The sequence below is a fragment of the Saccopteryx bilineata genome, chromosome 7 (assembly GCF_036850765.1).
Source record: "Saccopteryx bilineata isolate mSacBil1 chromosome 7, mSacBil1_pri_phased_curated, whole genome shotgun sequence".
In the NCBI taxonomy this organism is placed as follows: Eukaryota; Metazoa; Chordata; class Mammalia; order Chiroptera; family Emballonuridae; genus Saccopteryx; species Saccopteryx bilineata.
The window spans coordinates 76,703,855-76,731,355 of record NC_089496.1 but is presented as its reverse complement, the minus strand read 5'-3'; the positions used below and the strand labels follow the sequence as shown (position 1 = coordinate 76,731,355).

The 27,501-nt window shown below is 59.0% G+C and overlaps 2 protein-coding genes across 8 annotated transcripts; both read right to left on the bottom strand.

The window, feature by feature from the left end:
- Positions 1-777: 777 nt before the first annotated feature.
- Positions 778-14,595, bottom strand: FES (FES proto-oncogene, tyrosine kinase). 5 transcript variants are annotated; one of them, XM_066239526.1, is made up of 20 exons: positions 14,454-14,595; positions 13,753-14,004; positions 13,385-13,558; positions 10,960-11,056; positions 10,677-10,860; positions 7,359-7,496; positions 7,165-7,284; positions 6,919-7,041; positions 5,702-5,897; positions 5,502-5,585; positions 4,763-4,972; positions 4,319-4,441; positions 3,922-3,958; positions 3,621-3,835; positions 2,806-2,924; positions 2,410-2,504; positions 2,195-2,318; positions 1,816-1,973; positions 1,562-1,684; positions 778-1,144 (listed from the first exon to the last, which is right to left on the bottom strand). In XM_066239526.1, exons 2-20 carry the CDS (start codon positions 13,960-13,962, stop codon positions 1,002-1,004), a joined length of 2,673 nt encoding a protein of 890 aa, XP_066095623.1. In that variant the 5' UTR covers positions 13,963-14,004; positions 14,454-14,595; the 3' UTR covers positions 778-1,001. The 5 variants fall into 5 exon arrangements, with proteins under 5 accessions (XP_066095623.1, XP_066095622.1, XP_066095625.1 ...); XM_066239525.1 differs by having other exon boundaries at positions 13,753-14,001; positions 14,454-14,583; XM_066239528.1 differs by lacking the exon at positions 3,621-3,835 and having other exon boundaries at positions 3,905-3,958; positions 13,753-14,001; positions 14,454-14,583.
- Positions 14,596-15,446: 851 nt separating this feature from the next.
- Positions 15,447-27,058, bottom strand: FURIN (furin, paired basic amino acid cleaving enzyme). 3 transcript variants are annotated; one of them, XM_066240356.1, is made up of 16 exons: positions 26,748-27,058; positions 23,142-23,480; positions 22,682-22,780; positions 22,479-22,574; positions 22,005-22,133; positions 21,820-21,896; positions 21,421-21,509; positions 20,755-20,927; positions 20,144-20,356; positions 19,284-19,384; positions 19,062-19,165; positions 18,855-18,972; positions 18,565-18,744; positions 18,010-18,134; positions 17,797-17,907; positions 15,447-17,584 (listed from the first exon to the last, which is right to left on the bottom strand). In XM_066240356.1, the coding sequence occupies exons 2-16, from the start codon at positions 23,316-23,318 to the stop codon at positions 16,992-16,994; spliced, it is 2,385 nt and encodes a 794-aa protein (XP_066096453.1). In that variant the 5' UTR covers positions 23,319-23,480; positions 26,748-27,058; the 3' UTR covers positions 15,447-16,991. The 3 variants fall into 3 exon arrangements, with proteins under 3 accessions (XP_066096453.1, XP_066096454.1, XP_066096455.1); XM_066240357.1 differs by lacking the exon at positions 26,748-27,058 and adding an exon at positions 26,321-26,456; XM_066240358.1 differs by lacking the exon at positions 26,748-27,058 and adding an exon at positions 26,110-26,245.
- Between the last annotated feature and the right edge of the window lie 443 nt (positions 27,059-27,501).

Here is a 27,501-nt window from a genome sequence, read left to right as displayed (position 1 = left end):
CCTTGCTGGAGCCAGCGACCTTGGGTTCAAGCTGGTGGGCTTTTTGCTCAAACCAGATGAGCCTGCGCTCAAGCTGGCAACCTTGGGGTCTCGAACCAGGGTCCTCTGCATCCCAGTCTGACGCTCTATCCACTGCGCCACCGCCTGGTCAGGCGTTATAGGCTTTTTATGTCTTTGAAAATAGATGTCAACCATTTCCTAAACTTTCCTGAAGGACGGCTATTCTGCCTCAAAGTTCTGCTTTGTTCTTTGGCGCCACACCTTTCCCATTTCTGCATTTCAGTTTTGTTCCTACTTCTTGCGTCCTTGACCTTCACTGTTGCTGCTGGGAAAGTTTCAGACGACTTTCTAAATTTCAGGGGAGCTTAGGAGAGGAGGTGGGAGCTCCCTACTCTGCTAGCCCACTGCTCAGTAAGGGGACGTGAGACAAACGGCCTGAGAAGCAACTTCTTTCTTTTCAGCTACTCCAGTCTCCTTTGAGTGAAGCTTCGACTTTCCCCGACCCTCATCTCTCTCCCGAGTCTCATGTGATGGTTGTACACATCCATAGTGCCCACTACTCCTTAACATTTATAGCCTGGTCCAGGCCTCAAGTGCCCGGCTTCATTTCCATCTGGGCTTCCAGACGTAGACGTCACACTGACACCCTTACAGGCCCCTCAAACCATGTCAGTTCTGCCCTGTGAAAACTGCCTGTCCTTCTTCCCCATGGCCACAGTGTAGCACTCTATTCCTCCTAAAATCTACCCTCCAGAGGAGCACACATGTCAGGAGCACTTGACGGGCACAAGTGGTTTATTATTTCTGTTTGGAAGAGGAGGCCCGGGCCGGGGCATGGATGCACAGTAGACACAGAGCTGCATCCCCACCGATGGCGGGGAGGCTGATGGCTGGAGTCCGAACCGTAAAGAGCCATCCCACATTGTGAACTGGGGCTAGGAAAGGGGTACGATCTTGCCTCCTGCCGGCAGAGGCTGCTGGCTCGAGGAGCAGGTCCTGCCTCACCGATGCCGCTTTCGGATGCTCTGCAGCTCCTGGTAGATGGTGCTGAACCTGGGCCGCTGCCCAGGCTCATAGGCCCAGCACTGTTCCATGAGCCTGAACACAGCATCGGGGCACAGCTCAGGGCAGGGCAAGCGGCCTCCTGTGAGGACAGGCACAGTGCCCCGGCATGAGAAGGGAGTCTGAGGGCCCCTCGCAGCCCCGGGGGGCAAACTGTGAGCAAGGGGAGCCGCTTAAGCTGCCCTGCTCTTAAGGAGCCACTGTTTCTCCCCAAGAGCCCCAGGAGGGGTCCCAAGCGCAATCCCACTGTGCACTAGTTGTATGACCTCTGCAAGCCTCAGTTTCACCTTCTGTAAAAGGGACATATTGGTCCCCACCTCTTGAAGTGATGGACAGCCTGGCACACAAGAGGTGCTCATTCAGTGCCAGCTACAGGACTGACTGTCATCTGCCCCAGGGAGAGATTGGGAGGGGAGGGGACCTGAAAGAGTTGCTCTGCAACATGGGGACCAAAGCTTGGCTCTGAGCTGCTGTCACACAGAAAAGGGGGTCACCTTACCCTTTTCTATGAATTCCCGAGTCTGCTGATTGCTGAGGTTGGGGTAGGGGGAGGCCCCTAGGCTGAAGGTCTCCCAGAGCAAGATGCCGAAGCTCCACACATCGCTCTCGGAGGAATAGCGACCTGCAGGAGGCCAGGAGGCATGAGGGCCACCCACGTCCACGGTCAGAGCGCCGTGCGCCCAGCCTTGGGCTCACAGCCCAAAGCGGACAAGGCCCAGGTTAGCACTTGAGGCCTGAACGTCATTAGCTTACCATAGTTAAGAGCCTCGGGCGCGGTCCACTTCACAGGGACTTGTCGGAGGCCCCCCGAGGCAGCGTAGATCCCATCCTCTTCCTCCCGGGACATCCCAAAGTCACTGATCTTCAGGACATTCTTCTCCGTGACCAGGCAATTCCGAGCAGCCAGGTCCCTGGTAAAGCAGGCAAGGGGCTCACTCAGCCATGGTCCATGCAGCCCCTGTCACTGCCTGGCCCATGAAGAAAGGCTGTTCCCTGTGGGGGCTCAGGGTCCGTGGGGAGAGCCTCCGCCCAGCACCTGAGCTGGGCCTGCAGGGCAGGACCGTGGGGGGATGGCACCGCTCGGCCCGGGTGCAGTTACAGGCCTGGGCTGCCCCAGGGGCCCCTGGCTCACCGGTGGATGCAGCACTTGCTCTCCAGGTACTCCATGCCCGCAGCAGCGTCCCCCACCATCTGCAGTAGAGTCTTCATTCGCAGGCGAGCCCCCTCAGTCCGAAGGAAGGTCAGGAAGTCGCCCCCTGGGGGTGGGCAGGGGAAAGCCTTGCTGAGCCTCCTGCATGGGTCTACCCAGCCTGGCTGAGGTCCCCAGCCCTGGAGAGCAGCCCTCACCCTGCACGAGCTCCATGACGATGTAGATGGGCTGCTTCTGGGTGCAGACGCCAATGAGACGTACGATGTTGGGGTGACTGTACTGCTTCAGGATCCTGGGTGGCGCTGCTGCTTAGGCTCCCGTCTCGGGGGGCCTGTACATCCCTCTCCAGCCCAGGGGCCCCGGGGACCCCCGCAGAACCCGAGGGAGGATGGAGAAGGACAGCAGAAGAGGTGAGGTTGGCCTTTGAGGCCAGGAGGACATGTGGCTTCGGGCTGGTCACTGTGCCTAGACTCCTCTGCCCCGGTAGGGGGTCAGGGAGGAATCCGTTACACCACAGAAGGCAAGCACTGTGCTCGTGCCGTGCACAGAGGAAGTCCCTGTCTGGGCCATTCTGTGACCATTTCATCACCTACCTTGCTTCCTGAAGAAACTTGGCCTTGAGGTCAGGTGGGAGCGTCTCACGACAGGATTTCACTGCGACCGGGGTGTTGTCCACGCGCAGGCGCCCGCTGAATACTTCACCGAAGTTCCCCTGAAACAGTTCTGGGTTCCTACCCATCCTCCCTGGACCACAGTCCTCTTGTCTCAGGGGACAACCCTCCTTGTCCCCACCCGGCTTTCTAGTTTACCCCCTGGTTGGGGAACGGAGTGAGTACATGAGGGACAGACGGAATGTCACTTCTGACTTGCCACGTTCACTAAGACAAGTGAGATGGACAATCCGAAAGTCAGTTTCCCTTGGGTTGAAAAGCTTTGTGATTTTTAGGAAATCGACTTCCTACAGAAAGTCCCCTAAGCAGTTATTTTATTTTATTTTTTTTGTATTTTTCCGAAGCTGGAAACGGGGAGAGACAGTCAGACAGACTCCCGCATGTGCCCGACCGGGATCCACCTGGCACGCCCACCAGGGGCGACGCTCTGCCCACCAGGGGGCGATGCTCTGCCCCTCCGGGGCATCGCTCTGCTGCGACCAGAGCCACTCTAGCACCTGGGGCAGAGGCCAAGGAGCCATCCCCAGCGCCCGGGCCATCCTTGCTCCAATGGAGCCTCGGCTGCGGGAGGGGAAGAGAGAGACAGAGAGGAAGGAGAGGGGGAGGGGTGGAGAAGCAAATGGGCGCTTCTCCTGTGTGCCCTGGCCAGGAATCGAACCCGGGTCCCCCGCACGCCAGGCCGACGCTCTACCACTGAGCCAACCGGCCAGGGCCTAAGCAGTTATTTTATAGCTCACATGAACAGGGCGTGCCGCCCCTCTCCCAGCGAGCCCCCTGGGGAGGCGGGAGCCCTGTGGGGTGGGTGTAGTGCCAGCGGCAGGGGCTTTTCCCTTTTCCTGCAGGATGCTATTTGGTGGTGGTGGGAGGGGAGTCGCGTGTAGCTGGGAGTCAGACCGAGGTGGGGAGGCAGAAGAGCTCTCTGAGGCGGACCTCGGTTGGCCTCGGGGGTGGGCTGGAAGGAAGCATTGCTGAGTGAGGAAGAACACAGGCAGCCAGGAGGCTGACCAGGCACTCAACTCACCCGCCCAATCTGCTCACCCAATACCAGGTCCTCGTGGTTCAGCGCCCACTTGTCCTGGGGAAGGGGGGTAGGGTTGAGGTCAGTGAGGGGAAGGTGTGCTGGGCCCCGGGAAGGACCAAACATCCGCCACCAAGGCTATAGCTTTCATCTCTCGGTGCCTCAGCTTGTTATATAGTGGGAGTTGGACTGCATCAGGATTATACTCAGATGACTTCGGGGACCACACAGGGGCCTCTAACTGGGCGAGTGCAGCCTGTGGAATGGGAGTGAGTGGCCTTGACATTCCAAACCTAGCAGGTGGCTGACTCTGCACGTGGACCATATACTGGGGACCCAGATTCTGGGGGCCTGAACCCATACTCCCCAAGGCCTGCCACGGGTGGGGTAGGCGGTGCTGGCAGGGTGCAGGCTCACCTTGGGCACAGCCCTGTTCAGGACAATACCACTCTTCTTGGTGAGGGGTTGTTGGGAGCGCAGCAGGTGGTCGATGAGCAAGGGAATGCTGGGAAAGCCGTCACCTTCCAGTCGGTACAGGTTCTGCAGGGCAGAGGGGCCTGGGTCAGCGGCCTCCACAGCTGAGGGGGCTGGGCCCTGGGAGAAGTGGGGGAGGGTAGCAGGGAGAAAGGGCCTGCCTGGGGCGAGCGCAGGGACACTGCAGGGAGACATGAGCCGATGGCACCCAACATGCCTGCACCCTCCTTAGGGGAGAAGCTGCACTGAAGGCTCCGGCCTGTTTTGTTTCAGGACCTGGGTGCTCTCTGTGGCTCGGGCAGCTCTGCCAGGGAGGAGGTGTCCCTCCTCCCCTCACAGGGTCACTGTCCTGGCTACGGGGAGGGCCGGGGGCCGGGCCCCACTCACGTCCACAGACTGGATGATGAAGTGCCGGGGCTGGCCGTCCCACAGCACCGACAGCACAGACTCCTGCTTGCCCTGGCTCTCCCGCACCAGGAAGTCCCCGGGCTGGGTCAGCAGCTCAGCCACCTCTGCCCGGGGGATGGCCCCGTGGTACCACAGCTGCTCATGCAGGGGCTTCTGTACCTCAGGAACCAGCTGCAGGGGTGGGGGGAGCTGGGGAGGGGCGGGGGTGGAGCGAGGCAGGGTCATTCAGCCAGCTTGTCAGGAGAGGCCGCCAGGCCAGCTGGAGGTCAGTGGGGTCTCTGTCTCACATGCCCCTGAGTCCTCCCAAACCACCCGAGGGGTGGGGGAGCCATCCGCAGGCCCCCAGGGCAGGCCACAAAGCAGGTTCACTCCAGGCAGAGCTGGGACAGGAAGCCCGCTGGCTGGTCCCAAACCAAGCTTTGCCTTGTACACCAGGCCACAGCTCCCCAGCGGCTCTCAGAGCAGGAAGAGCTGTGGGGTAACCAAGGCTGTAGCTTCCTCCAGCACATGCGGCAGAGGAAAAGGACCTGGGGGTGACAGGACCTGGGGCCATCTGTGCCTGGACGCCCAATAGAAGCAGCCTAGGAGGAGTTTTTTCTCTACGAGGACAACCCAATGACCACCTGGACCCCATGGTGGGAGGACACCTGTGAGCCCTCTGGACTGGCCTACCCTTTGGAGAATGGGCAGAGGTGTGGGCCGGCTGGGCTCCACTCACCGAGAACTTGGGGCGAAAGATTCCTGAGATGTGGCTCTTAAGGATCTCCAGGGTGGGCGTCCTTCCCCCTTCCCGCTCCTGCTCCTGAGGCCAGGGACAGACGTCAGCGGGTGGCCAGGCTTGGGGAGGGGGAGGGCAAAAATGAGGAGCGTGGCCTGGGCCTGCGGCAGGGTAGCAGCAGCGGGCGGTGGGGCACTCACTGAGGACGACGTGGAGTGTGTGGAGTGGCGGTCCTCCTGCAGGAGCGGCACTGGCGGGGGCTCTCCGGAGCCCAGCCACTCCAGCTTGGCCTGCAGCAGCTCCTGCTGGGCCTGCAGCTTGGCCTGGCTGCACAGCGCCACCTGCAGCCCCTGCACCTCCTCCTGCAACACCTGTCTCTTGCTCAGCAGGTAAACCCTGCAAGCACGCAGGTGAGGGGGGCAGAGAGGGCCCAGCGCAGGTGAGGGGGGCAGAGAGGGCCCAGCACAGGTGAAGGGGGCAGAGAGGGCCCAGCGCAGGTGAGGGGGGGCAGGAGGGCCCAGCGCAGGTGAGGGGGGCAGAGAGGGCCCAGCGCAGGTGAGGGGGGCAGAGAGGGCCCAGCGCAGGCGAGGGGGGGCAGAGAGGGCCCAGCGCAGGTGAGGGGGGCAGAGAGGGCCCAGCGCAGGTGAGGGGGGCAGAGAGGGCCCAGCGCAGGTGACGGGGGACAGAGAGGGCCCAGCGCAGGTGACGGGGGGGCAGAGAGGGCCCAGCGCAGGTGACGGGGGACAGAGAGGGCCCAGCGCAGGTGAGGGGGGGCAGAGAGGGCCCAGCGCAGGTGACGGGGGGGCAGAGAGGGCCCAGCGCAGGTGATGGGGGACAGAGAGGGCCCAGCGCAGGTGAGGGGGGGCAGAGAGGGCCCAGCGCAGGTGAGGGGGGCAGAGAGGGCCCAGCGCAGGTGAGGGGGGCAGAGAGGGCCCAGCGCAGGTGAGGGGGGCAGAGAGGGCCCAGCAGGTGAGGGGGACAGAGAGGGCCCAGCAGGTGAGGGGGACAGAGAGGGCCCAGCGCAGGTGAGGGGGGCAGAGAGGGCCCAGCACAGGTGAGGGGGGACAGAGAGGGCCCAGCGCAGGTGAGGGGGACAGAGAGGGCCCAGCGCAGGTGAGGGGGGGCAGAGAGGGCCCAGCGCAGGTGAGGGGGGGCAGAGAGGGCCCAGCGCAGGTGAGGGGGGCAGAGAGGGCCCAGCGCAGGTGAGGGGGGCAGAGAGGGCCCAGCACAGGTGAGGGGGGACAGAGAGGGCCCAGCGCAGGTGAGGGGGGCAGAGAGGGCCCAGCGCAGGTGAGGGGGGCAGAGAGGGCCCAGCGCAGGTGAGGGAGACAGAGAGGGCCCAGCAGGTGAGGGGGACAGAGAGGGCCCAGCAGGTGAGGGGGGCCCCGGGGAGGCTCCTGGAGGTGGGACCACTCACCGCTGCCGGGGGTGGATGTTCTGCTCCTCATTCCGGAGCTCACGCTGCAGCCGAGTGACCACCTCCTGCCGGCTGAACACTGCCTGGGTGGCCCCTGCCAGCTCATCTGTCACCGAGGTGAGCCTGGGCCAGAAGGAAGGGCAGCGTTAGAGCCAGCCCTCGGGTGCGCCCTGCAGAGGCAGGCTAGCTGGCTCCAGCTGTGTGTGGACAGTGCCCACCCCACCCCACCCCGCCCACGACACCCACGTGTGCTGCACACTCTCCACCGTCAGCTCGTTCAGCTGCAGCTCCCCAGGCTCCAGGGCTTCACCCTCCTCGAGCAGCGACTCATCAAAGGTGACGCAGGGCGGGACATCAGGTGCGGACCTGCGGGGGGACAGCGTCTTGTCAGGGAAGAGGCCAGCCGCTCTCGTGCCTGGCAGGGGCAAGGAGGGGCTTACCCATACTGTCGCAGGAAGCCCTGGTACTCGGCCTCGGGCTGGATGCGGGCAGCGGCTGCAGCCATCTCCTGGTGAATGGCCACCACCTCGTCCTGCACCAGGCTGCTAATCTCCAGGTATTCCTGCAGGATCTCCTTCCTACCCCCAGATGGGACCCCTGGTCAGCAGGGCCTTAGGCCTGGGCATGGCTGGGAAGCCTGGGGCCCCTCACTCTGGGTTGGGAGTCAGCTGTGGGGTTGAGTCCCCATCTCATCATTTACCAGGCAAATGACCACAGGCAAATGACTGACCATCTCTCCTGTTACATGTAGTGGGGGTTCTGGGAGTTGTAATGAGAGCCCAGTGTGTGTGTGGCGTTCATTATACACGAAGAGCTGGCTAACCTGAGTTACAGTCACGCCTGCCCTGGGCAGCCGGCCAACACGTGCAGAAGCCATCAAGAGCTCTGACGCCCACATCGATGCCTTCAGTCCCGGCGCCTCCCAGAGCCCCAGTCTCAAGTATTTGTCTATGCACTCAAAACACCCAGTTAGGCACCAACTGCACTTGTTGTAAAATGAATTCCTTTTCTCTTCCTCTGAGCCTGGTTCTCCCATAGCCTTTTCCACATAAGTTAATGGCACCTGCATCTTCCAGAGGCTACGGGCCAAATTCTCAGAATCATTCTCGACTCCTCTACTTCACACCCCACTTCCACTCCGAGGAAATCCTGCTGGATCCATTTTCAAAATGCATCCAAGACTGACCACTTCTCTCTTCCATGGCTCTAAGCTGTCATGGGCTGTGGTCTGGGTTATTGCTGTAGCCTCCTGTCTGATCCTCCATGCTCTTGTCCTTGACCCCTGAGGTCTAGTCCTTACAATGGCCTGCTAGGCCCCCTCTAATCCAGCAGCCCCCAAGTCTGGACTCCTTTAGCTTCATGGAACTCAGCCCTTCCTGACTCTCTACAGGCTACACCGACCCTCTTGCTTTTCCCTGACTTTAGGAATGCTCCCATCTCCCACCTCAGGGCCTTTGCACCTGCTTTCCCCTCTTTCTGGAATAGCCTTCCTCCCAATATCCGCTGGTTCACTCCTGTCTGTACCTATGAGGCTTTTTGGGACCACTCTGTTTAAGGCTGCCTCCCAATACATCTTTCTTGTTTTAGTTTTCTCCATAGCACTTATGGCCTCTAACATGCCTTTTTTCCTTTTTTCTTTTCTTTTTTTGAGAGCGAGGGTGGGGGACACACACAGGGATAGAGAGACACGAAGGAAGAGAGAAGCATCAACTTCTAGTTGCAGCACCTCAGTTGTTCATGCTTTCTCATGTGTGCCTTGACTGGGGGAGCCAGTGACCCCTGACTCAACCCAGTGACCATGGGGTCATATTTATGATCCTACACTCAAGCTGGAGACCTCAGGATTTTGAACCTGGGTCCTCAGCGTCCCAGGCCAATGCTCTATCCACTTGAGGCACTTCTAAAATGCTTTTAATTTTACTTATTTTTATTTATTGTATTTATTAATTTTAGAGAGAGAAGAAGAGAAAGAGAGAGAGAGAGAGAGAAACATCGATCTGTTCCTGTATGTGCCTTGACCAGGGATCGAACCAGCAACCTCTGCTCATCAGGACAATGCTCTAATCGACTGAGAGATCTGGCCAGGGCTTATTTTACTTATTGATTTCCTTTTCTGTCTTTCCTGGCATGAACAATCTTAGAAGACAGATATTTTTATCTGTGCTTTTCTCTGCTGTATCCCAGAGCCTAGAACAGTATTTAATAAATATAGTAAAATCCTGCAAGAAGGGGCCCTAGATTAATGTAACTGAAATATTATATATATAAGGTCTACCGGAAAGTTCTGTCCGTTTCTATCACAAGTTTCGACACGTAAGCACATGTTTATTTGGCGCATGTGTGCCTCTCTATTTTTATCACTTAATGTATACATACTGACGTAGCAAATTAACTAAAACAAAGTTGATTCACGTTAGTCTTATGCGTGAAGCGATAGTGTACCCATGGCTACTGATAAAGTTCATTTACGCCACTGTAATTTTTACGAATTTCAACAAGGAAGAAATGCTACAGAAGCATGTCTGTCGCATCCACCATATTCCCCGGACTTAGCATCCTCCAACTATCACTTGTTTTTGTCCTTACAAAATTTTTTGAAGGGCAAAAAATTCAAAAATGAATAAGATATCAAACAAGCACTGGTTCAATTTTTCGCATCAAAAGATAAAACATTTTTCAAAAATGGGATATACAAGCCCTGGCCGGTTGGCTCAGCGGTAGAGCATCGGCCTAGCGTGCGGAGGACCCGGGTTCGATTCCCGGCCAGGGCACACAGGAGAAGCGCCCATTTGCTTCTCCACCCCTCCGCCGCGCCTTCCTCTCTGTCTCTCTCTTCCCCTCCCGCAGCCAAGGCTCCATTGGAGCAAAAGATAGCCCAGGCGCGCTGGGGATGGCTCCTTGGCCTCTGCCCCAGGCGCTAGAGTGGCTCTGGTCGCAACATGGCGACGCCCAGGATGGGCAGAGCATCGCCCCATGGTGGGCGTGCCGGGTGGATCCCGGTCAGGCGCATGCGGGAGTCTGTCTGACTCTCCCTGTTTCCAGCTTCAGAAAAATGCAAAACAAACAAACAAACAAACAAACAAAAAAATGGGATATACAAATTGCCCTCACACTGGCAAGAAATCATTAATAATAATGGCAATTATATTATTTAATAAAGTTTATTGATGGTAAGAAAAATTTGTATATTGTTTTATTACAAAAATGGACAGAACTTTCTGGTAGACCTTATATATACTTTTTCTTTTTTTCCTATTCAGTGAGAGGAGGGGGGAAAGAGACAGACTCTCACATATGCCTCAGGATCCACCCAGCAAGCCCACTAGGGGGTAATGCTCTGCCCATCTGGGGCTGTTGCTCTGTTGCTCAGCAACAGAGCTCTTCTTTGCACCTGAGGCAGAGGCCATGGAGCCATCCTCAGTGCCAGGGGCCAACTTGCTCTGATTGAGCCATGGCTGCAGGAGGAGAAGAGAAAAAGAGAGAGAAGAAGGGGAGAGAGGAGAAGCAGATGACACTTCTCCCGTGTGCCCTGACCAGGAATCAAACCTGGGATTTCCACACACAGGGCTGACTCTCTACCACTGAGCCAACCAGCCAGGGCCCACTTAGATATAAATTGGCTTCAATCCACAGCCCAGGGCTTGTTGTCCTGATTCCACAACCATCATTTTCACAGGAATTTTCTGGACCCTGCCTCTGGGCACGGTGGCAGCAGAGTGATGGGGCTGTGACAGGGCGGGGTGGGACTGTGGGCTCACAGGATGCACGCCATCTCCTGGTGCAGGTCCTGGAGTGACTGCAGCAGGCCGGGCAGCATGAGCTGGTGGTGGTGCTGGTGGTGCAGCTGCGCGGCCTGCACACCGAGCACGTAGCGGTTATGGTGAGCAAAGAGCTTCCACAGGCTGCGCACGTACTTGTCCTTGGCCTTGTCGCGGTCCTTGTCTGCCAGGTGAAGGGAAGGGGGTATGGGTGACATCACAGAGGCCCGGGCAGAACCCACTCCCTGGGCACCTGCGGACAGGTCAGAGGGCAGCCACACACCTTTGCTGGCCTCCTGGTATTTGCGCCTAGCCTGGGCGCTGTCCCGTGCCAGGGCTCGGTACTGGCTCTTCAGCTTCTCAATGTCCTGGCTGTGGGTCTGGGAAGAGAGAAGAGGCAGTGTGGGTCAGCAGGATCCCAGGGCAGCAGATCCAAGTCCACTATCCAGGAAGGGCCTCCAGGGCATGACCTCTGCTGCTGAGGCGAGGGCCAGAGGAACTGAGTTAAGGACAAGCCCCTGGAGGAGGCAGAGAAGAGAGTAGACCAGGTAGCTACCAAGACTTCTCTGACAAGGGCCTCGCATTTTCATTCTGTAGTGAGTCCTGTAAATGAGGCAGGATCAACAGATGGTCAAGAACAGAATTTTTATCTCAATAGCCTTGTGTAGGTCCTGGGATACTTTGGGCCAGTTCCATCCCGCTCCTCTGTGACTGAGCTAAATGTATAGGCTAGGTGAGCATTTTCCTTCAAAAGGCCAGCTGGTAAACATTTTAGGCATATCAGCCATACTGTCTGCTGCAATTACTCAGCTCTGCCATTGTAGCTTTATAGAAACCATAAGTAATATGAGAACAAGTGGGTGTGGCCCTGTGCCAGTGCCAGTGCCTATAACAACAGGGTCACCCAGTTATTCAGATAAGCTTCTTGGGAGAGAGAGGAGTGGGTAGACACTGGCCACTGGGGGTCACTGTGGGCCCATGGCAAGGCTGGGTGTTGTGCTGATGGAAGGGGGTGATGCAGGAGGCTGACCAGCACATTGAGTTAAAACAGGTTTTCAACCATTTTCATCTCATGGCACACGTAAACTAATTACTAAAATTCTGCAGCATACCAAAAAATATATTTTTGCCAATCTGACTAAAAAAAATAGGTATAAGTTTGATAAACACACACAAAAATGATAATAGTATTTATCTACCCTTTTTCTCCAAAGTGACTTTTTTTTTTTTTTTTTTTTTTTTACAGAGGCAGAGATAGACAGGGACAGACAGACAGGAACGGAGAGAGATGAGAAGCATCAATCATCAGTTTTTCGTTGTGCGTTGCGACACCTTAGTTGTTCATTGATTGCTTTCTCATATGTGCCTTGACCGCGGGCCTTCAGCAGACCGAGTAACCCCTTGCTAGATCCAGCGACCTTGGGTCCAAGCTGGTGAGCTTTTTGCTCAAGCCAGATGAGCCCGTGCTTAAGCTGGCGACCTCGGGGTCTCGAACCTGGGTCCTTCCGCATCCCAGTCCGACGCTCTATCCACTGCGCCACCACCTGGTCAGGCACAAAGTGACTTTTTAAAAAATCAGGTGCCTATACTTATAGATGAGGATATCTGGTACAAAGAATTAAGCAATCAGCCTGACCAGGCGGTGGTGCAGTGAATAGAGCGTCAGACTGGGATGTGGAGGACCCAGGTTTGAGACCCTGAGGTCACCAGCTTGAGCGCGGGCTCATCTGGTCTGAGCAAAGCTCACCAGCTTGGACCCAAGGTCTCTGGCTAGAGAAAGGGGTTACTCGGTCTGCTGTAGCCCCACAGTCAAGGCACATATGAGAAAGCAATCAATGAACAACTAAGGCATTGCAACGAAAAACTAATGATTGATGCTTCTCATCTCTCTCTGTTCCTGTCCCTATCTATCCCTCTCTCTTAAAAAAAAAAAAAAAAAAAGATAATCCAAGAATTAAGCAATCAGACAAAACCTTAGTATGTGACATGACCAATAAGATGTGACCTATATATTTGTGGTTCAAGGCAAGGCGTTCGCACTAAATGGCTAATGTAGTGTTGGCTGTTGACATTTTTTAATTTGACAATTTAAGGGAAGAGAAGTCAGTGTCTCTGACTAAATAGTCGGGAATTGCATGTTTTTTAAATTCTTATGACACACCAGTTGAAAACCCCTGAATTAAAAGGCTGAAGCACCCAGATAAATAGCTCCAATCACACAGCCTTGTAGACCCAGGACCTGGGCAGGATTCAAAAGCAGGCAGGCCGACTTCACAGCTCCAGTCTGTAACCTACCTGGCGGGCCCATACGGCTGCCGGTGGTGTCTCTGGGGCCCTGCAGGAGCCCACCTTGGCCAAGGGCAGACAGACTAGCCCACATTCCTCTCACTGTCTCTTAGCCCTCAGAGCCAGTTGGTCCTCTCAGGGGACGAGCCCGAGATCTTGTGCTCCCTGGGCAATGGCCGGACCACTCATCCTTGCCCAGGCACATAGTAGGGTGACAGAAAATGCATGGGGAGGCCCTGCTATTGGCCAGTTCAAGACAAGCGAGCAAGTAAGGCGGGAAAGGAAGCTGCAGGGAACAGACCCTGGGGGCAGGCCTGCGGTCAGGACTTCCCTGTGAATCCAGCTGCTCTTGCGCAAAACCAGCCTTGTTAGCTCAAAATGAGGTAGACATGACCAGGTGAGGCTCCAGGACACCCACCCACCTTGGTGAGCTCCTGCTGCAGCTGCTGCCACTGCTCGCTGTAGGTCTTGCGCAGCTGCTGCCGTACCCCGATGAGCAGGCTCAGCTTGCTCAGGGGCCCGGAGTTCAGATCTTCTGCATGCTGCCTCAGCAACCGGCTCAGGCCCTCCGTCTGGCTCACGATCTCTGCCCAGGACTGCAGCACAGAGAGGAGTGAGACAGGGCAAGGGGACAGTGGCTTCCGAAACCTGGGCCTGCCCGATCTTTAACCCTCCCTGGGGGCTTTGGGAAAGGAAGGGACAGGCAGATATCCCTGGAACCCACGGGAATTGCTGGGGTGAGCATGGGAAGGGGGTGAGGAGGCCTAAGGCATCCCTGAGCCCCACCCACCTGGCTGATGAGGCTGTCGGGGTTGCTCCGACTCTGGGCGCTACTGTCCTGCAGGGACATGTGGTGCAGCAGCCCTGCGTATTCCCGGTCACTCTTGACCCGCTGGGCCATCCACTTCCTCATGCCCTCCAGCAGACGGAGCTCTGCCTCCTGCATTTGCTGCACCACCCCGTGGCCCTGGGGGCTGCACAGCTCTGAAGAGAAGCCCATAGTGACAGAGACGAAAGAGGCCACCAGAGGGGGAGGCAGCTGCTGGAGCAGAGTAGGGAGGTTAGCGGGCTGAGGACTGAGAGAAGCTGCAGATGGGTAGGAGGTGGGGGACCATCCTGCTGAAATGCAGCCACAGGTAAAAAAACACCACATGGCCTGGGATTGGCCCTCGTTCCCTGTGTCCCAGGGAGAGATCTGGAGTCAGGGATCCCCTTCCCAGTCCTGGAACAGAACCACCAGGGGTCTCCTTCCTGGACCCTTCCACCCAGCACCCAGCACCCATCACAGGGGGGTACATGCACCCAAGGCCCTTGGCAGGACCAAACCTGCTCCGGTCAGTGCCCAGGCGGCCACAGCCTGGGCCAGGCTCCTGCGGCCACCCCTGCCCCACCTAGTCCTGCTCTGTGTCCGCCTGCCAGCCCCCAGACCCTGGGCCTGCTCACCACCCACCGCCCTCTGCCTCCTGGGCCTTGGCAGGAGTTACAACTCACGGTTCAAGCAGCTGCTCCAGGGGCTGCAGGCAGAGGACCGACTTAGGCCCAGCCAACTGGCCAGTTCCTGATTCGGTGCTTCCTCCTCCCGCGGTTTCAGTTGGCTCAGGCCCTGGGCGGGCCACTGAGGGGAAGGGGCGGGCGGCAGCCCCCAAGCCCGTGAGGGCCCCCCTGCCCAGCCCCAACCACACAGCCACGGAAACGGAAGGGAGGAGGGGCCGGGGAAGAATGGCCCTGCAGAGGGCAGCCTGGGCCAGCGCTCCCCAGGGCCCAGGGTGGGGACGGGAGCGGCTGCAGGCAGGCACTGGGCCTCGGAGCCGGGCAGTCCAATGGCAGGCGGGCAGTCCTCGCAGCAGCCCGGTGGCCCCGAGAGAGTAAGAGAGCACAGTGCAGGTCCTCCCCACCGCAGGGGTTGCCCATGGAGTACTCAGGTGCCAGGCTCCACTTAAATAAAACTCCCAAGGAAATGCACCTAGGAGAGGCCTACTTCTCAGACACAGGTGCTGGTGGGCCACCCACTTCCATACCCCAGACAGGAGCCTCCCGTCCCAGGGACACCTAAGGGCTGGGGGTGGGGAGGTCGACTTTACCCAGCTGGGACACAGGCTCACCCTGGCAAAAGCAACCCCCTGGCCTTCCTGGCCCCATTGTGGGCCTTGGCCCTGCAGCTCGTGGCCAGGCTTACTTCAGCCAAGGGAGGCCCTGAGCAGTGGGGACACAGGCTGTTCCTCTCCACCCTGCTGGAGACCAGGCTGTGGGGGCCAAGGTGCTGCGCTCGTCTCACCCCCTGGGGTCTGCCTCCAGCTGCTGCTCCCTAAGGGAAGCCTTGGGATTCTTCAGCAGAAACTTGGAAGTCCTGACTCAGGCCCATCTTGAGGTACGCGGGATGTCACACTGGGCATCTAACCCCTCCAATTCCCACCCTCACCCCGGACGCGGTGTTCTTCCCAGCATCCTGGGAATAACAGTCATCACCACACTGGAAACCGGGACTGGTTTGCATAGTCTGCACGTTTAATCACTTTAAAACCTCTAACATTATCTCGTGTCCATTAAATAGAACCAACAATGCTGGGTCTGTTTAAATTACAAGGAAAAGAAATCACTGTGCACCAACCCAGTATCTTACAAAACCAGCTGGGCTGGCCACAAGGGGAGGGTGGGAGGGGCACCCCTGGGCAGGTGGCCGGGCGCCCGGAGGGACTGGGGAAGAGAAAGAAGAGTGCTCCCTAACAGAAGGGGACTGATTGTCCTAATGGGAGGGGTGCAAAGGCACGTCAGAAGAGCGGAACTTGGGGGGCAGGCCAGGCCAGTGCTTTCTCCACCAGGGCACAGTGTTGGAGGGGGCACGGTACCACCGCCTGCCCACCCCTGGCACTTGGAGAACCAGTGACCCATGAGCCCTTGGCAGGACAAGCCCCATCTGAAATATGGACAACAGCCGCCCTCCAGTATAACCCCTTTTCCAAGGGCCCCCCTGGCCAGCCTCCTCAGAACCTGGGGCTCAGCTACACCTCAACTCTCCAGCAACATGCTGCAGTCCCCCACACCTCAGGGCCAGGGCAGCTGGGGGAACAGCAGGGTGGAAAGTAGGCGTGGAAAGGTGGGTGGTCCAGCTGCTATCCCCGTTAAAAATACCAAAAAAATAAAATAAAAAAATCAGCATCTAAAGTGAAATAATCACAGAGTGAAAATATATCCTCAAACAGCCCCTGAGATCCCCACAGGGGAAAGCAGCATCGGGTGAGAGGTGGGAGAGGCCGGCTGGGCCGCCGTCCCTCCCCACCACCCACCCAGGGGCTCCAGGACTGTGAGTGCCAACAGCCCAGGCAACCCCGGGCTCAGAAAACAGGGACTTGGGCCCTGGCTGGAGGGAAGGGTGGTCAGGACGTCAGCATGGGGCTCGGCTTGGCCAGCCTCGCTCAGCGGGCAGCCAGCTGTGGTGAGCAAAGGGACACACACACACGCGTGCACACACACGCGTGCACACACACACACCCTGGAAGCACCTGCCTCGCCTTGGTCCCTTCCTTCCATCACTGCTTCTGCCTGAGGCTCATCAGAGGTGGGGGATGGTGTCGGGGATGCACAAGCCCTTGAAGAGGTGGCTTCCTCCTTCACATGCCCCTTGGTCGCCTCCCTGCTATCTGGATGGGGACCATTATTGCTTTAGAGGGACAGGGAAGAAGCCAGAACTGCAACGGGGTCAGGAATCCCCAAAGAGAAGGGCCGCCCCTCTTCACTCCGCAGGTGACTCCGGCTGAGGCCTGGACAGCCTTGGAAAGCTATCCTGAAGGTTTCACTCCTTTCCTCACACAGAGGGGTGCTAGGGGTGGGGTGAGGCCCGCCCCTGCCCCCCAGCTGGTCCTGGGGTCCCACCTCAGGCAGCCAGGAGGACCAAGGATAGGGGGGACGCCATCTCTGCCCCTCTTGCCTCCCAGCTGGGGTCCAAACCCAGTCCCAAGATAAAAAAATACTTTGGTGAATTAAAAAGTGCCCAAGGAGGGGATGGGCTTGAAGGGGCGGCGGTGGCACTCGTCAGAGGATGCTCTGGTCTCTGATAAAGGTGGTCCTCTCGCCCCGGCCCTCATCCTCCTCAGAGTCTGATGGGCACTCCTGCCAGGCCTCAGGCGGCAGCCCCTTGTAGGAGATGAGGCCGCGGTCCATGGTGTACACCTTCACCCCCCGGAAGCTGAAGCCTGAGCGCAGCTGCAGGACCAGGAAGACAGTGATGAAGACCAGGACAATGAAGGCGCAGCTGAGACCGGCCACCACCTCAGGCAGGTGCGAGGGCAGCAGCCCTGCCCGTGGCCGCGACTCCATCTCCGCCTCCGGAGATGGTCGGGTCGGTGGCAGCTGCTGGTTCGGTGACTCTCGGCTGCTCTGGCTTTGCCTGGAGCAGGTCTGCTCCACAGGGTCCAGGAAGGCGTGGCTGGGGCAAGTGAGGCAGTCTGTAGGGGCTGGCCCCCGACACGTGGCACACGAGGTGTGGCAGGGGGTGCAGACGCTGGCACGGATGGTCTCTACATCGTTCTCGGTGCTGTAGTGTGTACTGAGGACTTGCGGGGCAAAGCCTGGTGGGCAGTGCTGGACGCAGCTTTTCTCATGCAGGGAGAAGCCTTCCTCGCACACTGCAGGCGTGGGAGAGAAGGCAGGTGTCGGCTGCACTGCCTGCGGCCACGCAGCCAGGGAGACCCAGGACTAGGGCAGCCCAAGCGCAGTCCCCACATCCCCAGGAGCTCCTAGCCCCAGAACTACGTCATTCCATGGGCTTCAGCGTCTCTTCAGACACCTTTTCCTCCCAGACCTTTGGCCCCAAACCATACTAGCACCCAGTACTGACCGACACAGGCCTGGCTGGATGTAAGGGTCTTGCAGCCACTGCTCTCGGGAGAGGTGGGCAGCCCCTCAGGGGCTGTGCCATACAGCACGAGAGTGAACTTGGTCAGTGTCCCTATTCCGGTGGGGGAGGAGGCCAGAGTGAGTGGCGCTGGGACCCAGCCTCCAGACCCCACTGTCTCTTCTCCTTGCCCCCAGCCCTCGAGTGCCCCCATACCGTAGTTGTTGGCTTCACTGGTGTTTTCAATCTCCAGGACCCACTCTCCAGAGGGGTCCTCGTCCCAGGAGTGGGTTGTCATGAAGGCCCAGTCATTAAAACCGTCTGCAGAGTAGTCGTGTGGCCTGGGGAAGCAGGGGGCACACTGCTGTCTGCGGTCTCTGGGGACCCCAGCCAGGGAGCACCAACCCCCCACACACCCTCCCCAGGAACAGCACCCCCGCCATGGGGCTGGAAATGCTGGGGGCTCGGATTCCCAGTAGAACAGATATTCTTGAGCAGAAAGTTTCTGGAACTGTGCAAGGGCACTGCCCAGGGAAGGACACAGCGTGGCATCTGAAGGGTCAAATCAGGGAGTCCTGCAACATGGGACAGTCCCACAGGATAAACCACCCCAAAATTCCAACAGTGCCCAGCTGAGATTATTCAGGGACCACCAGGGCCGTGGGAGTGAGTGAGTGAATGAGTGAATGAGTGAATGGACGGATGGATGGATGGACGGACGCACACAGACGCGGGAGAGAGGACGTGCTGGACAGGGGACAGGGCAAGCACCTGGCAGCCAGCAGAGTGGAGCGGGTGCCCAAGGGGCTGACCAGGTGGATAGCCAGGTCGCCGCGGCGATTGTAGGACAGAGTGAGGCGTGCCTGAGCGTGCTCCAGCCGGGTGATGTGACCGGCCTCCCCTAGGCAGGCGGTCACAGTCTTCCGCACCTCCAGATGCTTCCCGATGTCCCTGTGCAGAGAGCACCATGACGGTCTGTCAGCCTGGTCTACAGGGACCCAAGGGCACACCTGCCACTCTCAGGTGTCACCTGCCCCGCCCAGCCGGGATCCAGCCCTCACCTGGGCTCAGTAAGGATGTCAATAACGCACTTCCGCTGGGGAGCCACTGTCGTCCAGTTCTGGGCCAAGGCCACCATGGCGCCTGCGTCCAACAACCCATAGCCATAGGAATGGCTGACTGTGGGGCAGGGAGGGAGGGTCGGCTGAGAGGCACAGAGCACTTCCCACCGACCCCCAATCCAGCCCACTGGGCCACCCCATCCTCACCTTTCCGGCCCACACCATTGGTGGCCCAATCGTTAGCATTAAGGTGTGCTGGCTTCGAGGTCTGTACCACCAGGTGCTGCATGTCCCGCCAGGTGAGGTTCTTACTGCAAAGGAGGGCGGGAGAGACTGGACTCGGTCTCTGGGCAGGGAAGCGGGAGACCAAGGGCTGCCTACAGAGGGCACGGGTGGGGACAGGGCTCTCCCTCCACTCCCACCACTTACTTGGCCTCCAGGGTGAGAGCAATGATGCCCGCTGCCAAGGGGGCAGAGGCCGAGGTGCCCGTGTGAGATTCGGTACACTTCTGCCGCAAGTCAGTGGTCACCTGACAGGAGAACAATAGTGTTGCGCCTGCGGTGAGCGGAGGGGACCAGAGAGTCCACGAGCTTGCCTTTCCTCCCCCTACGGGCCCTGAGCACCACCAGGACCAGGACACCCAGCTCCCAGGGCTGCCTGGCTTCCTGGCTGCCTTGCTAGGGACAGGCCAATGTCTGGCCCTTTTCGGACCTCAGTTTCCCAAGGAACAAGGGGATTGCACTAGAGGTTGGAGATCACTAAGACCACTTCCCAGGGGCTCCATAGAGGGCTCAATGGCCCCCAAGATTCTTTTTTTTTTCTTTACAGAGACAGAGAGAGTCAGAGAGAAGGATAGACAGGGACAGATAGGAATGGAGAGAGATAAGAAGCATCAATCATTAATTTTTCGTTGCGACACCTTAGTTGTTCATTGATTGCTTTCTCATACATGCCTTGACTGTGAGCCTTCAGCAGACCCAGTAACCCCTTGCTCGAACCAGCGACCTTGGGTCTAAGCTGGTGAGCTTTGCTCAAACCAGATGAGCCCGCGCTCAAGCTGGCGACCTCGGGGTCTTGAACCTGGGTCCTCTGCACCCCATATCGATGCTCTATCCACTGCGCCACCGCCTGGTCAGGCGTCCCCCTAGATTCTTAAAGGGCCCCGCAACTCCCATCCCCCAATGCTGGAGCCAGCACCACCAGGCCATGTGTAGGTATGAGGGAGGCGGGGCTGGGCGGAGCCAGCAACCATCCCCACTTCCTTGGCCCCCACCAGGGCAAAACTTACAATTTGCTTCTCATTCTGGTTTCCACTACTGTAGGTGGTGGCCAGTGTGGAGGAGCAGGCCTCGCTGTACCAGGGCACGTTGCCAAACTGCGTGGCGCTGCTGATGGACAGCGTGTAGATGCTGTTGGTGTAGCCATCGCAGTTGCAGCTGTCATGTTCTCGGCCCCCGTTCCCCGAGGCCCAGACGAAGATGGAGCCCAGCCCCCCACGGCCCTGTGGACAGAGTAGGCTGAGGTCACTGGAGAACAAGACTCGGGGGAAGCCTAGTAGACAGAGACACTTCTACAGACAGGGAAGGCAGGGGCCTCCTTCTCAGGGACCCTCTATCCCCGCCACCCCCAGTTCCCTGGTGGGTCAGGTGTCCATGCCCAGGAGGCAGACAGCACCAACAAAATGCTCCGAGTGGTGATTCCCGGGAATGGAATTATGGGTGATTTTAATTTACTTTTCTTTTTGTTCTGTCTTTCTAGTCCCTTAACATTTTAATAAACATGCTTTGTGTAAAATTAAAATTAAACACAAGAATAAGTGAACAGGACAGAAAGACACAAGAAAGAAAGCTACATAAACAGAAATGTGCCTAGCCTGCAGAAGCCGGGCCTGGCCCTCACCTGGCTCACTCCCCGGAAGAAGGCCTCCTCGGCCAGGCGGGCTGGCCCATCCACAGTCTTGCCATCATCCTCAGGGCCCCAGCTGGCGCTGTAGATGTGGATGTGGTTGGGGTTCAGGCCCAGCGAGCGCGCCTCCACCGCGTCTGTCACCTCGCCGTCCAGCATGCGCACCCCTGGCCAGCGAAGAGGCAGGGTGAAGGATGCCGCATGGGTTCAGCTGCCAGGAGCACCCTGGGAGCACCCCCGGCCGTGCACCCAGAGGGTGGGCAATGGCAGAGAGAGGCTGGTGCTGGGAGAGCCGGAGCTCTAACTCCGTGGCCTGCCTCTTCCTCTCCCTTTTCTCCGGGGAGGAGAAAAGAACACCCCTGCCCTCAACCATCAGGACACGTCTCTGAGTTCCCAAAGGAGCGTGGCAATCCAAGCCTGCTGTGTAAGGACTCAGAGTGGCTGGGGTGGAGATAGGAGGTAGGGAAGCGCCTACTAAGAAACACTCACCCACCCCAGCACAGGGCCCCCAGCAGTGGTGGTGCAACCTTCTAAGGAATAGCCACATGGTCAAAAGGATGCACAGTGGGAAAGAGGCAGGCACTGGCTGAATGAAAAGTGGATGTGAAAAACCCCACCTGAAGAACCCTCCCAAAGATAGTGGCCAAGGCTTACACCCACCTCCGATGCGGGCGTTGTAGGCCACACCCACACCACAGACGCCATTGTTGGCCACCGCGGCCACTTCACCTGCACACCGTGTGCCGTGCCTACCAGGTCCAAGAGCATGGCATTAGTAGTGCACAGAGCCTGGCAGGTGAACCCTGAGGAGCAGAGGGTCACCAAGCCCCTCCACCCGTGACCGCTGTCCCACATGTAGGCACAGTACCCTCCCACACACTCCACTTGGCCTGAGGCCACCTTGGCTCTGACCAAACCCTCCCTCAGAGCCCCAAGAAGCCCAGGACTGCAGGAAGGATGTCGGCCTTGCAGGCAGCACATGTCTGCAGCATGGCTCAGCCTTGCTTCCTTTGTGGGAGAGGAGGAGGGAGGCAGAGGCCAGGGACTGAAGTTTCTGACCTGTTGTCATTCATCTGTGTGTACCGAGGCTGTGGGTCAGGGTCCTGATCGTTGACATCAAAACTGGCCCCCGGATCCTGGAAAGGACGTGGCTGTCGTCAGGAGCAGCCTAACCACGCTGGCAGAAGAGGACCACCCTTAGACCTCCTCACCAGGGATCACTGCCTCCCCTGACACCTGCTCACATAATTGCCTGCCAGGTCCGGGTGGTTCTTCTCGATGCCATCATCCAGGATGGAGACCACAATGCCGCGCCCTGTGTAACCCTGGGCCCAGGCCTCCTTCACGTTCAGGTCCCGCTGGGTGATGCCAGACTGCAAAGACACCCATCCCCACGGCACTTGTGAACATGGTTGGTTGTGAGAGGGCAGGGTACCTGGAAGAATCCCCTCACATCCCCAAACCACCTTCCCCACCCACTGCAGCTCCTGAAATGCCACCACTGGCTGTCTGGGCTCCGTGGAAGTGTAAAGAACCCTGGGAGGGCACCCCCCACACCCCAGGCCCAGCAGGCTGGGCTAAGGAGAGACTGCTCAGCAGACAGAAAGAGGAAGAATGAGAGGAGGCCTCAAAGTCGGTCTCACGTCCCTGTGGGACCCCTCAGTGGACAGGTGGCTGCACCTGAAGGGGATGACCCAGGACTCTAGGAGGAAATGTACCAGGTACCACTGCTGGGGAAACTTGGGGTCCGTGGGCTCCTGGTATATGTCCCTTTTGGTCCGCCGCTTTGCCACCTGCTGCTCTAGCCACTGTACCTGTGAGGGGTGAGAGAGGTGGTGTGGGTGGAGGAGCAGGAGGGAGAGAGAGGCATTCCTGAGAGCAGGAAGGGAAGTGGAGCAGGAGGGGCCTGGGCTGCACTCACTTGAGGCTCTCTCTGCAGCCGGCTGTGCCGCAGGCGGTGAGGCGACAGGGACCGCTTTGTCACAGCTCGATGCCAGAAGTGGTAATAGTCGCCGAAGATCTGCAACAGAGCAGTAAGACTGGGCTGGGCTTTCCATCTGTCAGTCCCCAGGGAGGCGGGGGACAAGGTGGACAACAGGCTGCAGGGGAGGCACACAATGGTAGGAGGTGGTATGGGCATCTGCTCCCTGCCATAGTCCCCTGTGCCGGGGACCAAGGGGGACTGCCCCTCTCTAGGGTACACTGAGCAACCTATGCTAGAAACCCAAGGGCAGAGCAAGCCACTGTCACATCCTCTGGCCACACAGAACATACCGGAGCAGACAAGCCCCATTCCTGCTCCCAGTGCCAGAACCCCTGCCCTCACCAACCCACCCTCCGAAATGTCCTAAGCCCAGGTAGCTGGTAGTAAGAACACCTACCTGGCCCCGGTTGAGAAAGCCATGCTTGAGTGCCAGGTGGTCCGCCACAGCCGGGCCTCCAGGGATGTGCACAGCCCAGGTGTTGGTGAAGACCTTCTGGCCATGGGCATCAGCTACCAGCAGGACCAAGGGTCCTGCTGCTGCTACTACCCATAGCAACCAGGGCCTCAGCTCCATGGGGGGACAGGTGACTGGTACCGTGGAGCCCTCGTCTCCTTGGCCTGGTCACAGGGCCTCGGCCCCCACGTGCCAACACACTGCCTGTGGCCCGGGGCTGACTGGCGGGGGCATGGGGCCGAGCTGGGCAGGGCTGTGGCAGGAGGATGCGGGCTGCTGGCTCTGAGAGGAACGGGGAGGAAAGGGGGAGAGTCAGTCCCTCACACCATGGCTAATGCTGCCTTCCTGCTCTGGCACGCCTCAAAACAAGCCTGAAAGGGTCTTTGGGGGAGAGGGGTAAAAATCCAGCCCCCACAGTCAGCTAGAGAGATGGACAGATGGACCCCTCCACACACGCAGCTCCCAAGCTCTCTCCACACAAGAATATAGAAGTGGGATGAAGGATATCAAGACCTGAGTCACTTGAAATCAGAGCAACCAAATAGATGCTTGCCAGAATCAAAGTAAAAAGGATGGGTTACAACAGCATGTACACGATTCCATTTTGTTTTTAAAAAACTATTTATACATGTATGTTTATACAGAACCACAAAACAAAATCTGGACAGACATACACACGCTAAATTGTTAACAATGGTTCTCTCAAGATGGCGAGAATTACAAGTAATTATATTTTTCTTTGTGTCATTGTATGCTTTCCAAATTACCTAGATATATTTTGTAAAAGAATAAAACGTTGGCTTTTTGAAGTTTCTTAATAGGCAGCATCTACACAGCTCGCTACGGTTTCCTGGTTCAGCAAAGCAGACCCAGCCCGTTATTTGCAAAGACACACCGCCTCTGGGCAGAAAAGTGGATGACCCTTGGTGGGAGTGGGACGGGGCTAAACGCAGGGATCACAGAGGCTTCCCCTCCTTTTATGGCCCAGACCCTTGGTCACCATCAAAGTCAGGGCTCAGGCTTTTTTTTTTACTGTTTCCTGGGGAACGCTGGGGCTGCCCAGCCCTGTCCCACCTCGGCCTGGAAGCCCCCAGCAGCCCCCTTGCTCCCTCCACACCCACCAGCCTTGCATAATCCAAGTGGGGCAGCCAGGGCAAACACTGGCTGCTGAGCCAGGAGCACCAAGGTGAGGCTGAATCAATAGTCCTCATGTTGTTTTTCCTCCTTCAGCAAACAGACAGCGGGACCTCTCTGCCCGGGGCCACATAACTGTCCCCACACAGGGCCCCTAACTAGCCAGAAGCCAAGCCTCTAGGGTGGGGAGAAGCTGGGGGAGGTCCCAGCGGGGTTGCTAGAGGTATCCCGGCTCAGTGCCAAGGCCTGCCCACAAGGCCCAGGATGCCCCCACCACTCCCACGGCCCAGCCCCAAAGGAGGCCACTCTGCCAGGAGGCAAAATGAAGCTCTCAGCTCCCCCGGGCTCTGAAAGCTGGGCAGGCGGGCTCACCACTGGGAACCCTCCATTCCCACTTCTGCTCTGGCTGCAGCCCCGCCATGCAGGCTGGGGGGACTCAACACGCTATTCCTGGAGTATTTTCAGTTTATACCAAAATAACCTGACAGCTGATGGCAGGAGGCATCCACAATGCAGTTCCTCACCCCGGAAGGGCAGAGTCTACAGGACTCTGAGGGAGGCCTGGAAGCCACAGCCCCAGGATGTCTTGAGTGGCCAAGTTCCAAAAAGCTAGTCAAAGCAATGGCTAGGCAGCCAGACCTCTAGCCCTCAGGGGTGAAGGGACCCCAAGCCCTTCATTTAACAGAAGATATTGGGGCTCTGGGGGCAAAGACAGATGGGAAAGAGACCTCTTTTCTTCTTCTTGCCACCACAATAGCTGCCTCTTAAGTCCAGATGTCATGCACAGTCACCCCTTGACCACGTGCTGTGAGCCCTGCTGGAGCCCCCAAACTAAGATTGGGTTCAACTGGGTCTAGCCCAGGTTCTGGCCGACAGTGGATAGAGCAGCAGCTGCTTGGTGTTAAAGGTGACTAACCAATTATTTAATTACATTTCAGCACCCAGAAAGTAAGAAGACTTTAGGTGCATCCAAACAATACCCAAGCGCGGGTGTCCTCGCTGTGCCCAACGTTCCCAGCCATGGCAGTGGGGCACATGGCTTCCACAGAGCCATGACCCACCCCCAAACAGCCCTGTCTCAGCATCCTGGAGGGAGCGAGGACCCCCATTTCCCAAAAGAGCTGGCACTGAGAACAATGAATGAACGGGCTTCTCCCCACCCCCATTCCAGACTCTGACTCACCCTCTGAGTCCAAGTTCTTGCTGTATTTCTTGCCTCCCGTGATGCCCTCTCACATGGGACTCAGCTCCCAGATGTGGGCCCTCTTTCTGGCTGTGTTCTCCTTTTTCCCAAGCTCCGGACAAACAGCCACTCCAAGGCACCCACAGTGAACCTACCCCAGGTCCGGCTGCTGTTTCCCAGGCACTGGGGGTCTGGCAGACAGGCTGCCTGGGAAACCCGATCCGTAACTCCTTCCAGCCTCTCTTACCCAGCCAGGTCCTATTACAGACACTTAAAGGCTCCCTTGAAATTTTGACTTCCAGCCTCCACTCAACTCACATTTGCTGTGTGATCTTAGATAAGTCACTTCCTCTCTGAGCCTCAGTTTCCTTGGTGGTAAAAAACTGCTAACCCAGAGGTTTTCAAACTTTTTTAAAAGCCACAAAATCCTTTTTAAAAATCTTACGTGGAAACCCAATGTAGTAAATAGTAACACTGAGGCCACTGTGGTTGAATAGGCTCAGGCTTTACTCCTCTCCTATGCCGTGTCCACACCTGGCCAGCAGCTACCCAGCCCTTACTTTAGGCCACATCACGGATTCCCATCGCACTGACCAAGTCGCAGAGAACTCCAACACTCGCCCGAGAAGGAGGGTCTGCTGCACCCCCAGAGCCAAGGAAGTAGGGGACGGAGGGAAAGCAGGTTCTGACCAGACTGACTGCTGTCAGACCTGTCTGGCAGGCAGGCCGCCCCTCCGTCCAGCCACCCGACGCGGGCGGCAGGGGCCTCAGCCAGGCCTCCGCGGGAGGCAGTCCCGGAACCTACCTGAGCCGGCCTCCCACAGCCGCCGGTCCCGCACCTGAGTCTCCGGCCGCCCAGGTGTGCGGGCGGGGGCGGGGGCGGGGGCGGGGGGCGGAGGCGAGGCCCCGGAACAACCTCCCGCCCCCCACCAGCAGCTCCTCCCTCCCCGGGCGCGGAGGGGGCGAGCCGGCGGCGGCCCCGGGGGACGGCGGAGGGGGGGGCGCCCGCGCCTCTGGAATTCTCTCCCATCCCGCCCTCGCGGGGCCCCGCGCCGCTTCCTGAGGTCAGAGGGCTCGCCCCGGCCCCAGCGGAAAAGTACCGGCGCGGGCAGGGCCGGGGCCGGGGCCGCGGCGGGCGCGCGCTCAGGTGGGCTTCTCCAGCAGAGGGCCCAGTCCGGCCGCGCCCCTGGGCCCGGCTCCCGCGCCCCAGGCCCAGCGCCCTCGCCGCTTACCTTGGGGAGCCCGGGCGGGGAAACTTTTCCGGGCGAGCGCCGCGGCGGCTCGGGCGCCGCTCGGCCGAGCAAGGAGCCCGGCAGCGGGGCCTGAGCTCGGCGCGCTCCCCGCGCCCGGCAGTAGCGTCACCGCGCGGAGGCGGGCGGCGCGGCGGCGCGGCCTCGGCCTCGGCCCGGCCGGCGACCAGGGCAGGGCTCGGCCTGGGCTCGGGCTCCGGCGCGGGCGGGGGCAGCGGCCGGGCCGCGGCGCGCGGCTTGTTTACTCCGGCCGCTGTCAGCGGCTCGCGGCGGCCCCGGCTCCTCCTCCTCCGCCGCCGAGCCCCTCCCCCGCGCGGCGCCACCTCCGCGCTCCCGGCCGCCGCCGTCCCCGTCCCGCCGCCTCGCCGCCTCCGCCGCCCGCGCCGCCCATGCTGCCCCGGCCCGCGTTCGGAGGAGCGTGGGCCCTAAGGGCGGCCTCCACCTCCGGCTCCCGTAGGGGCCGGTAGGAACCGGGGCCTGAGGTCCCAGAGCCCTCGTGGCTGCCCAGAGCGTCCCCCAGGCCCCAGGTGCCTGCGCCTGGGCTCGGCTTCTCGCGCCGCGAGCTCCAACGGCGGGAGGCACGGAGACCCGGACTCGGAACCCTCGGCTTGGGTTGGGAAGGGCTTGAGTCGCCGCTCGGAGCCCAGTCACGGCTGGATTCTGGGGGAGCTGGCCCTCTCCCCCCACTTCCCACTACCGATCTCTGAGTTTGGGCATGACCGGTTAAGTGCCCTGG

Coding starts and splice junctions, on each gene's coding strand:
- FES (XM_066239526.1), bottom strand. CDS start 13,962: ATGGGCTTCTCTTCAGAGCTGTGCAGCCCCCAGGGCCACGGGGTGGTG. Junction 11,057..13,384: donor TGCAGCAGGAGCTCACCAAG/GTGGGTGGGTGT, acceptor CTCTCTTCCCAG/ACCCACAGCCAGGACATTGA. Junction 7,042..7,164: donor GTGGAGAGTGTGCAGCACAC/GTGGGTGTCGTG, acceptor CTTCTGGCCCAG/GCTCACCTCGGTGACAGATG.
- FURIN (XM_066240356.1), bottom strand. CDS start 23,318: ATGGAGCTGAGGCCCTGGTTGCTATGGGTAGTAGCAGCAGCAGGACCC. Junction 21,897..22,004: donor CGGACCTGGCAGGCAATTAT/GTGAGCAGGTGT, acceptor CGTCCTTTCCAG/GATCCGGGGGCCAGTTTTGA. Junction 19,385..20,143: donor ACCAGAATGAGAAGCAAATT/GTAAGTTTTGCC, acceptor TTCTCCTGTCAG/GTGACCACTGACTTGCGGCA.